The 14226-nt window shown below is 41.5% G+C and overlaps 1 protein-coding gene across 1 annotated transcript in view; it reads left to right on the forward strand.

The window, feature by feature from the left end:
• Positions 1–14226, forward strand: part of LOC126253238 (uncharacterized) — a 176173-nt gene that overhangs the window by 26217 nt on the left and 135730 nt on the right. Inside the window, exon 3 of the mRNA XM_049954425.1 lies at positions 3497–3556. Within this exon, the coding sequence (XP_049810382.1) occupies positions 3497–3556 (60 nt within the window). The remainder of the gene's footprint in view (positions 1–3496; positions 3557–14226) is intronic.

A 14226-nucleotide genomic window follows, 5' to 3' on the forward strand; every position in this document is an offset into this window, starting at 1 on the left:
TACAAGATGACTTAGACAAAAATTTCTAGTTGGTGTGGCAAATGGGAGCTGTCTGTAAATGTAGAAAAATTTAAGTTAATGCAGAGGAATTGGCAAAACAAACCTGTAATGTTCAGATACATCGTTAATAAGAGTCCTGCTTACACAGTCATGTCATATAAATATCTTGGTGTAACGCAGTATATAATAGAATGAGTATTTGATGATTGTGGGAGGGAAGGCAAATGTTCAGCTTGGCTTTATTGGGAGATCTTTAGGAAAGTGTGGTTTACCTGTTACGGAGATCGCATGTAGGATGCTAGTGCGACCTGTTCTTGAATACTGCTAGTGTGTTTGGGATCTGTACCATGTCGGGTTAAAGGAAGACATCGAAGCAATTCAGAAGTGGACTGCTAAATTTGTTGCTGGTAGGTTTGAACAACACGCAAGTGTTAGGGAGATGGTTCGAGAACTCAAATGGGAATCTCTGGAGGGAAGGCAATGTTCTTTTTGAGGAACACTATTGAGAAAAATTTAGAGAACTGACAGTTGAAGCTTATGGCAGAACGATCGTACTACCGTCAACATATATTTCGCATAAGGACCACTAAGATAAGATACAAGAAATTAGGGCTCATATTGAGGTATATGGATACTTGCTTTTCCCTCGCTCTACCTGTGAGTGGAACAGGAACGGAAATGACTAGTGGTGGTACAGGGTACCCTCCACCTCCCATCATACAGTGTCTTGCAGAGTATCAATGTAGATGTAGATGGTTAGTTTGTAGCTTGGTGGATAAATGTTGATATAAAAGGTTTACATTGTACCCCTTTGGATGTTTCTGGTGACACTTGTATGCATAAAAAAAATGTTCAGTTAACTTTGATCCAGATTCTGTGTTAAAATATAGGTTCACCACATGACAGACTAGTTGAGCTACATTTCAGATAAGAGAAATTTATAAATTATAGAACGCAGCAATCGGTCCCCCCCCCCCCCCCCCCTTCCCCCACAATCCAGATTTCGGCTAGTGGCTAGCCATTATCAATGCACTGTTTTCTACTCTTGATGCATGTAGGTTCCCTGTTGTTCGGGCATCAGTCACACTGGGTATTCTAAGAACTGCAACTGACATCCGAACAACAGGGAACTGACATGTATCGAGACTAGAAAATAGTGCATTGATAATGGCTAGGCACTAGCGAAATCTGGATTTGCCAAATAAAACCTGCACAAAAAAAAAGAAATGACTGATTGCTGCACTCTATAATTTATAAATGGTACTGCAGTCACTGAGTGCACACACTTTCCTAATGGAAGGTAACCTGGTGAAGATAAGAGAAAGACAGTGACATTTTCTTCCAATAGGATCTGGCCAAGTAAAGCTTTGTGATATTAAAAATGACTTGTGAGTTTAATGCTTTTAACTAAAAAAAGAAAAAAGATATGGAACACCAAAAGTGCTTTGAGCTTCTTTTATTGTTTTTAAAATAAAGGCCTGTTTATGAAGATGAAGATGTTGAGGTGGGACACCAGGCATAGTAAGAATACAGAAAGTTTGACACATGCTGCTGTCACTGGATTTGTAGTGTGTGATAAGTTTATAGGCAGAAGTTCATCTCGAGGAAAACAATCAATCTTATGAATCACATATGGTTGTTCGTATTACAGGAGAACTATATCTTTGTAGAAAGGGTTTTTGTAAATCTCAGAGTGATATTTCAATTCTAAAAATGCGGGAGCAACTCATTCAGTATTAATAATAATGGAGCATCTTTTAGTTAGTATTTTAGAAGGAAACCCTGGTCATGTTTTTGTTGTAATAACTCTTAACTTGGGGTCTCTTCCCAACCTGTCACCTCACTGCCACATTAGATTATGACCTTCATGTATGGGATTACATTGAGCCAGATCAGTACACATATCTTCCAGTCTGCTGCATCCACCGATTGTTGCCATAAACTCATGCCACTTGTCACCTAGCAGAGTATCGCAACCTTCTGCAGATGTTATTACCTAGAATTGTTTCTGTCCGTACAACCTATTATACAAGAAATTTTATTTACTCTGTCTAACTAAAGAGGCTCACACGTATGACTCAGTGAGCTTCAGCTTCTAGTCAACCACTCTGACATGGCATGCATTATTGAACTGTCCTCTTACATTGGGAGGTCTTACATTTTATCCTTCCACACACTCTTCCTCCACAAAATTGTAAGTTTGAGCTAGGTTCTGAATGCTTGTGTTTGTGAATGCTATTAGAGTGTGAAGTTTATCTTGGAGTGTTCTAGCCACATTTTGTGATTATTAAAAAGGTTTTCAAATCTAAATGAAGGCAAATGTAGGCCACTGAATTCTACAAAATTCATTAGCTTCACAACTAAATTAGTAGTACCAATAATATGATTGGTACATTGTTCATCAGCAACATGAAACAAAATTGTTTGAAAACCATCAAAAAATTTAACACCAGCACTGAAGTTTTTGATGTGTTGATCAGATCTTACAGAGAATACAGATACTCCACAGTGATTTTGTGTTTGTTTTACAAAATAGTGTAAGGTTGGGTGCTTGTCCTTCACTTCCTTAAAGGAAAATTGCTTAAGCTGTGGATAAATGATGGAATGTTAGGTGCAGTGCTAACTGGTTGCAGAGACAAACTTAATGAAATTTTGTTCATGTCACTTTGTGTGCTGGAATACTTACCTTCTAGTTAGCCTTTGTAGGTGGATTCCAAACTAGTTCCCAGATCTTAATGTATCAGACACAGGTAATGAAAGTAATTATCAAATTGTAAAATTACAAGGAGGCAGATTGGCCAGTAGTTACTATCAGCAGTCAAAATTTGTAATACTACTGTTAGATGCAAGTTAAAGAAAAACAGTTGTAGCTTTCCTCTCAGGTAGGGAGAGAGAGATGGATTGGGAAAGCTTAGAAAGAAGAGACAGATCTCCCACACGTTGAGAGGAACCCACCTGTTGAAGAAATAATTTTTTAGTTTTCCCAATTTTCTTTTTGATTCATTAACAGATTGTATACTTAAAACTGACGGCTATGCAAGGTTTCAAAGTATTAAGTTCTGTTAAAACATCTCCATATTGAAACCTCTTTTATTTCTTCAACTGACGCTCTTGAAATGAGCACTTTCTGAAATTCAGTTTGTGCACTAAGAATAAGAAAACAGACAGCCTTTGAGACAAAATAATTATAGTGTACTGTTGGCTGTGGTATGAATCCCAGTCCAGCTGTTCTGTTTTTATTTTTTTATTTTCTTCAGTGACCCCTCTCTCTCTCTCTCTCTCTCTCTCTCTCTCTCTCTCTCTCACACTTGGAAACAAATTCCAAGTACGAGCCAGTCTTGACACAGAGAAAAAAGATTTTTTTGTAAACTGTGTGAAACTAGAGTGAAAGCAGTTTATACTAAATAACTCTTGTTAAAATTTTCATTTGCATAAATTTAGAGCACAAAATAATTTTATCCTGTTATGTACATTGTCAGTCTTCTTTCCAGTATAGATCGAAGAAAAGGAACAAAGCAGGCCAACCATCTGACACAGCACCTTACAGTAGGCAACGGTAAACTCTCATTTATTTGTGCTGCTACAGCTTCTGTGTTTTCATGTTGCTTACAAAGCAAAAAGTTTGAAGCTTTGCAGGTGTGGGCTTTTGTGAGTGTCACTAATTTGCTTTCACAGCAAAATAATTAAAAATCTGCAGCAGAAATTACGGATTCATCTAGCAGCTTATACTGTGAATTTGAATAAAGATGACATAACTGTAAATGACAATACGTTTAACAAGTCTGTCTGTTTGGCCATCCACCACAAAAAGCACAGGAATACTTGTTTTGTAAATAAAACCACCTTTGCTTGCTGCAACTTAATTTTTTTCCCCACACATGTTTTGCCTTTTTCTTACTCTAAGGCATCTCCAGTGGGATCTGGAGTGATACAGTTCTTTATTTTTAGATTGTCAGACAGTCCAAACTTATCGTTTGTTGGCATCTGTGTTTACTCTCATCTGGTCTGGAGGTCGCACCACCACTTTGTTTCCAAAACATAAGAGAATCACCTGTGAAGTGAAAAAATAACCAAAATAAAGGCAATATATTTTTAAAGTTCAGCTATGTGTAATCAAAATTCTTCTTCTAGGCAACAGGTAACATTCAGTACTGTGTTGCTGTACCAGTACAGCATAACATTACTAGATACTCTTTGGCATTTACACCAGAAGATGGTTAAAACATTGCTGGTCAAGTCTGTTCTACTCTTCAGTCGCGGCCCTCCTTAGGTCATCAGGTTACTGCACTGACAAACTGCTGATTTCAACAAGGTTCATGTCAGCAGATAAGATTCCGCCTCCGCCTCCTAGAGAAAGCTGTTCACAGTGTGTGCAGGGTGTGCTTGTGCATTATCGTCGTTTAAGATGAACCCATCACTGACACATTGAATGTAGGACCTGCCAGTAGGTTGGAACCTCATTTCCTTATACTGCTTAACCCTCAAATTGCCCCTGATAATGATGAATGATCATCAACTAATGTTGACCTCAGAAAACCCAAAAAAAGCTTGCATAAGGACGAAATGTATCCCAAAGGTATCAGCTTGGTAGTGTTTATTTAAGATGTTCATGGTGCAACACTTTCCATTTTGTCAGTGCATGTTAGTTCCTCTTGATTTATTTTATGTGTAATACAATGAATGTAAATGTGATAGTAATTCCATTAAAAAAAAGTTCTCACCATACATAATTATTCATTAAAGTCTCTTCTATTGACACTTAGTAACATGTATTTTTGTTATCAGCAGTCAGTCCTTACATTTTAGAAGCTAAACTATTACTGGTAACTTTTGTGTCTTTAGCTGTTACATTATCAGTACAATATAATGTGTGGGTTCAGAAACAACTATTATCAAAATTGTTAATTTTATCTCAGTCCTTACATTTGACACTTTCATGGGTCGTGGAAGATATGCTTACATGTGACTATATTTCTTTACCTCATTTATGGAAATATAATTTGTCACTTCTGTAGGCTCCTGGCATCTAGTGGTAGTATGCTGTTTGTTACGAAATATAGCTTTTTAGGAGCCTAGGAAGTGTACATCCCGACAAATTACGTTGTTTGAAATGCCACTGGGAAGTATGATTACCATCACAGCAGTGTCTTCATGAGACACAGAAAGTTTACTTGCCACAAAATTAATGTTTTTTGTGAGCTTTGGGAAGCATATTTATCAACAACTTAGTGGTTTTACAAAGGTTTTGAGAATGTGTGTAATGATCTCTGATTGACCGTGATGCTGTGCCAGGTGTATAAAAATTTCTACAACAATCGCTTTCTGTTTGTTGTGGGATCATTATTGTCAGTTCTGAAGTCGGAACACTTTGCTTCTCTTCTATAGTGCATATTATTGTGACTTGTATCAGCTGAGTTTGTTATTGTGTAATAAAAAAAGTTTCTGGGTTTATTGTCATATTATGGTAAGTAAAATAAAACCATAAAATGCTTAAAAAAGTGTAATGGCTTAAAAGAGGGAAAGTGGGAAATCCACTTACCACTATACATTAACAGTCACGAAAGGGCCATGGGAGATTCACATACCACCATAGTTTATTATCTTAAATAACAAAATATACACTCCTGGAAATGGAAAAAAGAACACATTGACACCGGTGTGTCAGACCCACCATACTTGCTCCGGACACTGCAAGAGGGCTGTACAAGCAATGATCACACGCACGGCACAGCGGACACACCAGGAACCGCGGTGTTGGCCGTCGAATGGCGCTAGCTGCGCAGCATTTGTGCACCGCCGCCGTCAGTGTCAGCCAGTTTGCCGTGGCATACGGAGCTCCATCGCAGTCTTTAACACTGGTAGCATGCCGCGACAGCGTGGACGTGAACCGTATGTGCAGTTGACGGACTTTGAGCGAGGGCGTATAGTGGGCATGCGGGAGGCCGGGTGGACGTACCGCCGAATTGCTCAACTCGTGGGGCGTGAGGTCTCCACAGTACATCGATGTTGTCGCCAGTGGTCGGCGGAAGGTGCACGTGCCCGTCGACCTGGGACCGGACCGCAGCGACGCACGGATGCACGCCAAGACCGTAGGATCCTACGCAGTGCCGTAGGGGACCGCACCGCCACTTCCCAGCAAATTAGGGACACTGTTGCTCCTGGGGTATCGGCGAGGACCATTCGCAACCGTCTCCATGAAGCTGGGCTACGGTCCCGCACACCGTTAGGCCGTCTTCCGCTCACGCCCCAACATCGTGCAGCCCGCCTCCAGTGGTGTCGCGACAGGCGTGAATGGAGGGACGAATGGAGACGTGTCGTCTTCAGCGATGAGAGTCGCTTCTGCCTTGGTGCCAATGATGGTCGTATGCGTGTTTGGCGCCGTGCAGGTGAGCGCCACAATCAGGACTGCATACGACCGAGGCACACAGGGCCAACACCCGGCATCATGGTGTGGGGAGCGATCTCCTACACTGGCCGTACACCACTGGTGATCGTCGAGGGGACACTGAATAGTGCACGGTACATCCAAACCGTCATCTAACCCATCGTTCTACCATTCCTAGACCGGCAAGGGAACTTGCTGTTCCAATAGGACAATGCACGTCCGCATGTATCCCGTGCCACCCAACGTGCTCTAGAAGGTGTAAGTCAACTACCCTGGCCAGCAAGATCTCCGGATCTGTCCCCCATTGAGCATGTTTGGGACTGGATGAAGCGTCGTCTCACGCGGTCTGCACGTCCAGCACGAACGCTGGTCCCACTGAGGCGCCAGGTGGAAATGGCATGGCAAGCCGTTCCACAGGACTACATCCAGCATCTCTACGATCGTCTCCATGGGAGAATAGCAGCCTGCATTGCTGCGAAAGGTGGATATACACTGTACTAGTGCCGACATTGTGCAGGCTCTGTTGCCTGTGTCTATGTGCCTGTGGTTCTGTCAGTGTGATCATGTGATGTATCTGACCCCAGGAATGTGTCAATAAAGTTTCCCCTTCCTGGGACAATGAATTCACGGTGTTCTTATTTCAATTTCCAGGAGTGTATTTAAAAAAAGGTAGTTGACATAATTCTAACACAATGCAAAAAAAAAGTTAACTTCGTTTAGTTGCTACTAAAAGAGGCACCAGTGAAAGGGTTAACTTGGATTTAGTGCAGTTTTTTGTTATTTTTATTTAATAAGAACCCCGATGTACCACTACACATGTTTTGTGTACCTTGCTCTTTCCAATTTTATTCCTGTGTTGCCAGTGATGTCACTAGAGCAGCATGATTTTCATGTGCTGAGACCGATACAACTTCATTTTGGAGGAGAACATGAACATGGCTTCAGATATGTTTCCTTCCATGCCACTGTCAGTTGAAATGTTAGCTGTCACAGAAGAGGTCTGGCATGTGTTCCATATCAGATTTTGCAGACCTTATGTGGATATTATTGACTATTCCTTGAAATACTAAAACTGTATGTATTAAATATGAAAGAATGGGATTGTAATCTATAGGTAGCTGTTATTGGAAACTTTAGTTTAATTTTATAGAAGAATACTTTTCCTCAGTAGTTCATTACAAAATGTAGCAGTTGCATGCTCTTGACATTTACAGTTTTAAAGTGGGTTTTTAAAGTGTGTGTGGCTTTAGTGGGAAATGCTGATTTAACTTTATTATATTCTGTGTTTTCAATGAAGTTTTCTGAGAAACATCAAATTTATTTATTACTTCTTGGCCTTAGTTCTTCCCTACAAAATTTTAGTTTGTTATGCCTTGATATCAAAATGTAATCTCACTTGAAATTATTCACCAAGCTCACACACAATTTGACTGTTAAACTCCAAGAACCACCGGCATTCCATTGTTCGCAACTGTCCCCATCAGTACCTCAGTGCTCTAGCCGGTCTCTTTCTCTGTACCCAGACTTGCTAGATTCTTTTGATGATAACTCCAAAAACATTTAAAAAATAATCTAATATCAAAATTAGTGTCCAGCAACAGTGTCCAAGCAAACATATCATGTTGCTGTACCTACTATGACCATTAGCGCTATCCCTACTTACGCATGTCACTTTTGCTGGAATATGTTGCCCACTATCAAACAGCTTGAAAAACATTTGTACAGGTTCTCAAAAGCCGAACTTTAAAGGCCGTACACTCGTGTCTTACAAGTGGAGAGCACAGTACAGGGCTTCCCAGTTTGGCTCAGACTGTGTATTAACAGTTTCCCCGAAGTGGTTAAGCTGTACTATGCTATATAAGAGTGGATGTTTTTGGGAAGATTGAGTTTTTTCACCAAAATGGTTATTTGCACCATTGTAATCCAGTGTCCTGTTAAACACTGATTCATATTAGCATCCAGTCTGGTCAGTGTTAATTACGTATGTAGACAACACACACAATGTCAAATTTCGACCAAAACTATACTGGACAGGTGATTATATTTAAAGTGCAGCTACTTGTGGAGGTCCAGTGTGGGCCTTAATTATTGTACAGCAGCGAAACTTGGTAAATATTCTAATGTAGAACTGATTTATATCAGAAAAAAATTTGTTCCAATTTTGGCCACCAGATGCAAATCTCGTGCTGTACAGAATCTTGTCGTCATTTCTAGTGCTTGTATTGAAGAAACTGCGTAAGTGGCAGTTAATAATAAAAACATTTTGCCTTTCTCAATTGTTTGACCTTTTCTGCCCAAATCCCATTCTTAATCTATTACATATGGAAACATTTATGTGTCTCTTGCATTCGCAGAGCCAGATTTGTAACCTGTGGCCAAATTTTTTCCCCACATAAATCAATTCCCCATTAATGCATTAGAATATCTATCAAGTTTTGCTGCCATATGATAATTACAGCATACACTGTACCTCAGTGAGCAGCTGCACTTCAATTACAACCACCCTGTCGCTATAATCGAGGTTTGAAGTTTGACATTATATGTGTGGTCTGTGTACATAACTTCTCTGCTGCTTGCACAATTCCATCCAAAGTTGCAACGTCATTTTTGTTGATGACTTTGGGGAATTTTTGCTGTCTTACTGAATGTTAACATTTGAAACTTTTTTTCCCAGGAATCACTAGCAGTAAACTGAAAATTTTTGGACATATATGGAAATGTGACTGCCATTGCCCATTTTGTGGTATTTTTGTCATCACTTGTTCATGATAGCCGTGTACATTGTGAAATCTTCCCCATGTGTTGGAGTTAATGACTGCAATTTTGTCATTTCTAATGCTATCTTTTTGTACTTTTTTTTCTGCAAATTTTAATGTAAACAGGCAGAATACGGTACTGCCGCTGGTAGTGCCTATATAAGATAACAAGTGTCCGGCGCAGGTGTCAGATAGGTTACTACTGCTACAATGGCAGCTTATCAAGATTTAAGTGAGGCTGAAAGTGATGTTATAGTCGGCACATGAGCGACGGGACACAGCATTTCCGAGGTAGCAATGAAGTGGGGATTTTCCCGTACGACCATTGCACGAGTGTACCGTGAATATCAGGAATCCAGTAAAACATCATATCTCTGACATCACTGTGGCTAGAAAAAGATCCTGTAAGAACGAGACCAATGACGACTGAACAGAATCGTTCAACCTGACAGAAGTGCAACACTTCCACGAATTGCTGCAGATTTCAGTGCTGGGCCAACAGCTGTCGGCATGTAAGCCACTCAACGAATCATTGATATGGGCTTCGGGAGCTGAAGGCCCGCTCGTGTACCTTTGATGACTGCACGACACAAAGCTTTACATCTCACCTGTGCCTGTCAACACCGACACTGGACTGTTGGTAACTGGAAGTATGTTGCCTGGTCTGACAAGTCTCCTTTCAAATTGTATCGAGCATATGGGCATGTACAAGTATGGAGACAGCCTCATGAATCCGTGGACCCTGCATGTGTCAGCAGAGGACTGTTAAAGCTGGTAGACGCTCTGTAACGGTGTGGGGCATGTGCAGTTAGAGTGATGTGGGACTGTTGATACATCTAGATATGAGTCTGACAGGTGACACATACGTAAGCATCCTGTCTGATTTTACCGAAAGAGAGGAAACTCATGGAATGTAAGACCCTGTACCGACTGACTTACACTGAGACTAAGAGGAAATTTGAGTGTCTATATCCTGTGGCTATGACCACCTCTTACACCGCCGCTACAAGAACAGTTGTCGCCCCATCAGTTACTCGCATTCCAGTCGCCTCTCTGAACCAGAAGACTGCACCTGCCCTTTGATGGTGGGGGGCACTTTCCTCCCTGTTGCTCCCACACAACCTACTTTTGGAGCAACAAGCAACATCCCCCCCACCATCGGGGATATCAGTCCCCACTCCTGAGCCTGAGATGCGTAAGTCTTCTTCGGCTCCTCTCCCTAGAAAGGGGTCCCTTGGGTCACTCCCTTCCCAGGTTTCTGCTAGTGGGAAAGATGACACCCGCCATTGGCTGAAGAGCCCTAAAGCAGCTGGTCGTAGGGCTTCATGCCCATACACAATCCAAGTGACTGAATCAGTCAAGTCCTCCCAACCAAGGAAACCCAAGGAGCAGCGAGAGAAATCCAAAACAAAGGTCCCCAAGGGCAAGGGAATTGCGGCAAGACCAAGGGGCTTGTGGTGGCACCCACACCACCCCTACCTACAAGCTCTGCATCTGCAGATGAGGTGGAGATGCTGGTGTCTGCTGAGGACCTAGATCTCGCCGGACCCTCAGACACAATGGATATAGACTGCTGAGATAAAAGTCGTTAGCAGCAGGTGACCCTGAGGTGCAAAATGCCTCATTGAGTTCCATGCCTTCCCAGTCTCACAATGCTGTCATCCTCCAGTAGGAATTGCGGCGGTTTTTTCCACCACCTGGCTGAGCTATGGCAACTGTTAAGCTTTATACCTGCTTTCTGCATTGCCCTCCAGGAAACCTGGTTTTCAGCAATGTAGATCCCTGCCCTCCGTGGCTATAATGGATATTACAGGAACCATAGTGACTATAATCGAGTGTCAGGTGGAGTTTGCGTTTATGTCCTAAACTCAGTCTATAGTGAAACTGTGCCCCTTCAAACCCCTCTTGAAGCTGTGGCTGTCAGAATAAGGACGTCACAGGAAATAACTGTCGACAATGTATGGTGCAGTATCCCCGAATGTATTAACTGCATTGATTGGTCAACTCCCTGAACGTTTCCTACTTTTGGGAGATTTTAACGCTCATAGGGTGCCACCGTGCTTACTGGCTGAAACAGAGATGTCGAAACTTTACTGTATCCGTTCTACTTCTGCTTCTTAAATACTGAGGCCGCTATACATTTCAATGTTGCTCATGGTAGTTACTCGGCCATTAATTTATCAATTTGCAGCCCAGGACCTCTCCCATTTATCCATTGGAAAGCACATGACGCCTGTGTGGTAGTGACCACTTACCCATCTTCCTGTCACTGCCCCGGCGTCAGGCCCACAGATGCCTGCCAAGATGCGCTTTAAACAAGGCAGACTGGGAAACTTTCACCTCTGCTGTCACTATTGAATCTCCCTCACACGGAAACATCGATGTGGCGGTGACTGCAACAGTCATTTCTGTGGCTCACTCTTTAGGGTGCCCCTGTGAAGGGCAGTCCCTAGGTGGTAACAGAAAATCGCTGAAGCAATTAAGCGGTGTCGGCGAGCTCTATGACAGCATAAGCGGCACCCTTCCCTGGAGCACCTCATAGCCTTTAAACGGCTCCATGCCCGCATTTGCCAACTTATCAAACAACGGAAGCAGGAGTGTTGGGAGAGATATGTCTCGACCATTGGGTGCCATACGTCACGTTGCCAAGTCTGGGCAAAGATCAGATGTGTTTTTGGTTATCAGACCCCATCAGGTGTTCCTGGTATTAACAGAAATGGCGTGTTACCTACCGATGCAAACGCGATTGCCGAGCACTATGCTCGAACCTCTGTGTTGGAGAATTACCCCCCAGCCTTTCACACTCTCAGACTGCTGGAAGGGAAAGTCCTCTCATTCACTACATGCCACAGTGAATCATATAACTGCCCTGCGACGGACTCTTCAGTTACCAGACTCGTTGCCATTCATTTTAGCTGACAATGCATCATCGGCTAATTTAGTGTTATGTTTATACGTGACGGTGGGTTTTATCATTCTAGATAAGTTTTAGTGCATGTCCTTTGTTCCCTCCATTCTAATGTTTTTATGTTGGATGCTTTAGTGTGTTGCAGAGTGGCTGGCTTTTCTCGTGTTTCTTGCTTCTCTCTGTGGTTTTCATTTTCTGTTTTGTACATAGTGTTAGTTTTCCTTCTGTCGTTCTTCCTTTCTCTTGTTATTGTGCTATATGTCTCCTTTCTTTTCTTCTTTTCCCTGTGTAATTATTTTACCGGGAACAAGGGACCGTTTTAAACCAACCAACCATCATCATCAGACAGTTCTTCCGCTCACAGGGGCCTTCGGAATACCGTACTCTGTCCACTTGTCTGCACTGTTATCTGCGCTTACTTAATAGTGGAGTTTTTATAACATTCTTAATGTTGATGACCTTGCTTTTTGATTTCGCTGGGGGTTGTTTTGTCTCTCCTTCAGTCAGTGCTCCTGATAACCGTTTCTTTTTATTTCTTCAGATTTTCCCCACTGGCATTTTGCCTTGGCTTCTTTAACTTCTGGTTTGCTTAATGCCTAAGTGACTTTTGTTTCTGTATTCCTGTCTTTTTCCTGAACATTTTTTACTTCCTTCTTTTGGTGATCAATTGAAATATTTCATCCATTGGCCAAGTTTTCTACACTATTACCTTCTTCATATCAGTAATTATCTGTTTGACTTCTGTGATCACAATTTTTAGACTTGTCCATTCCGCTTCAACTAAGCTGCCTATTGTGGTGTTCATTAATGCAGTATCTGCTAGAGAATTTCAAATGTACCTCATCGTTCCTTAGTATACCACTTCTTTCCACTTTGATTCTTCCAGGTGGTTCTCTTACTCTTCAGTCTACCCTTCATCATTATGAATTGAATTGTGATTGGAGTCTATATCTACTCCTGAGCATGCCTTGATTTTTGAATCTCTGTCTCACTATGATATAATCGAGGTAGGATCTTCCTGTGTCTCCCGACCTCTTCTCTTGTGATTTTTCAACAGGATATTCGTTGTTACTAGCTGAAATTTATTGCACATCTCGTATTGTCTTTCTCTTCTATCATTCATACTACTGAACCCATATTTCTTGCTACTCTATCTTCTATTCCTTTCCCTACTTCACCATTTGTCACCCATGGTAATTTCCATTTTTCTTTGCATACTGAATTACACATTCAGTATTCTCATATACTTTCCTTTGTCTCTTCATCGTCTGCATGTGACCTCTGCATGTATACCTGAACTGTACTATTGTTGGAATTTGTTTGCTGTCAGTTCTGAGGAGGCTAATCCTATCACAGTAACTCATTCTACACCACGTTCCTATTGTGGTGAATCCTACTTTCACAACACTATTTTCTGCTGCTTTTGATATTACCTTATATTCATGTGACCAAAATTTCGTATCAACTTTCTGTTTCATATTATGGAACCCTGTCCATACCAAGACAGAGCCTTTGCATTTCCCTTTTCAGATTTTCTAGCTACCCTACCTTACCCTTTCAATTATTCAGTCTTTTTCTCATGGTCGCCTCTGGTCAATCCCCTTCTGCAGATTCAAATGATAGGACCAACCAATCTTCTTTTACCAATGGAGAGATCATAAAGACACATTTTCAGTTATAGGCCACACGTGTGAATACACTTGTGTAAATTATGCAGTGGTTTCTATTGCCTTCTGCATCCTCATGCCATTGGTCATTGCTGATTCTTCTGACTTTAGAGGTGGCATCACAATCCAAGGGCAAGAATGTGACATGAACCTCTGCCCACTCCTCTGTTCTCATTAACAAGGCTGTTTGCAAACTTGGGTAACTATTTACAGCAGGCATCTGTGGCCACCATTTATGATGATCAAAGATGATATACCTAGACCATGGTGATCCTGATCTGTCTTATTGCCTAGTATATTTGTTAACAGATATAAATTTGGTAGCCTACATATACTTATTTTGGATGTTATTACTAAAGTTGGTGTAGGGGTACTCTTTAACAACTTTGTGTCAAATCATTTGGTTGTTAACTGTATGATGGATCAGTTCGTTGATTTCAGTTTTTTTACTATGATTAAAAGAACATAGTACACAAAGGTTAATTGTGTTATTAAAATCGATGTTGACTG

Source organism: Schistocerca nitens, chromosome 4 (assembly GCF_023898315.1).
Source record: "Schistocerca nitens isolate TAMUIC-IGC-003100 chromosome 4, iqSchNite1.1, whole genome shotgun sequence".
NCBI lineage: Eukaryota > Metazoa > Arthropoda > Insecta > Orthoptera > Acrididae > Schistocerca > Schistocerca nitens.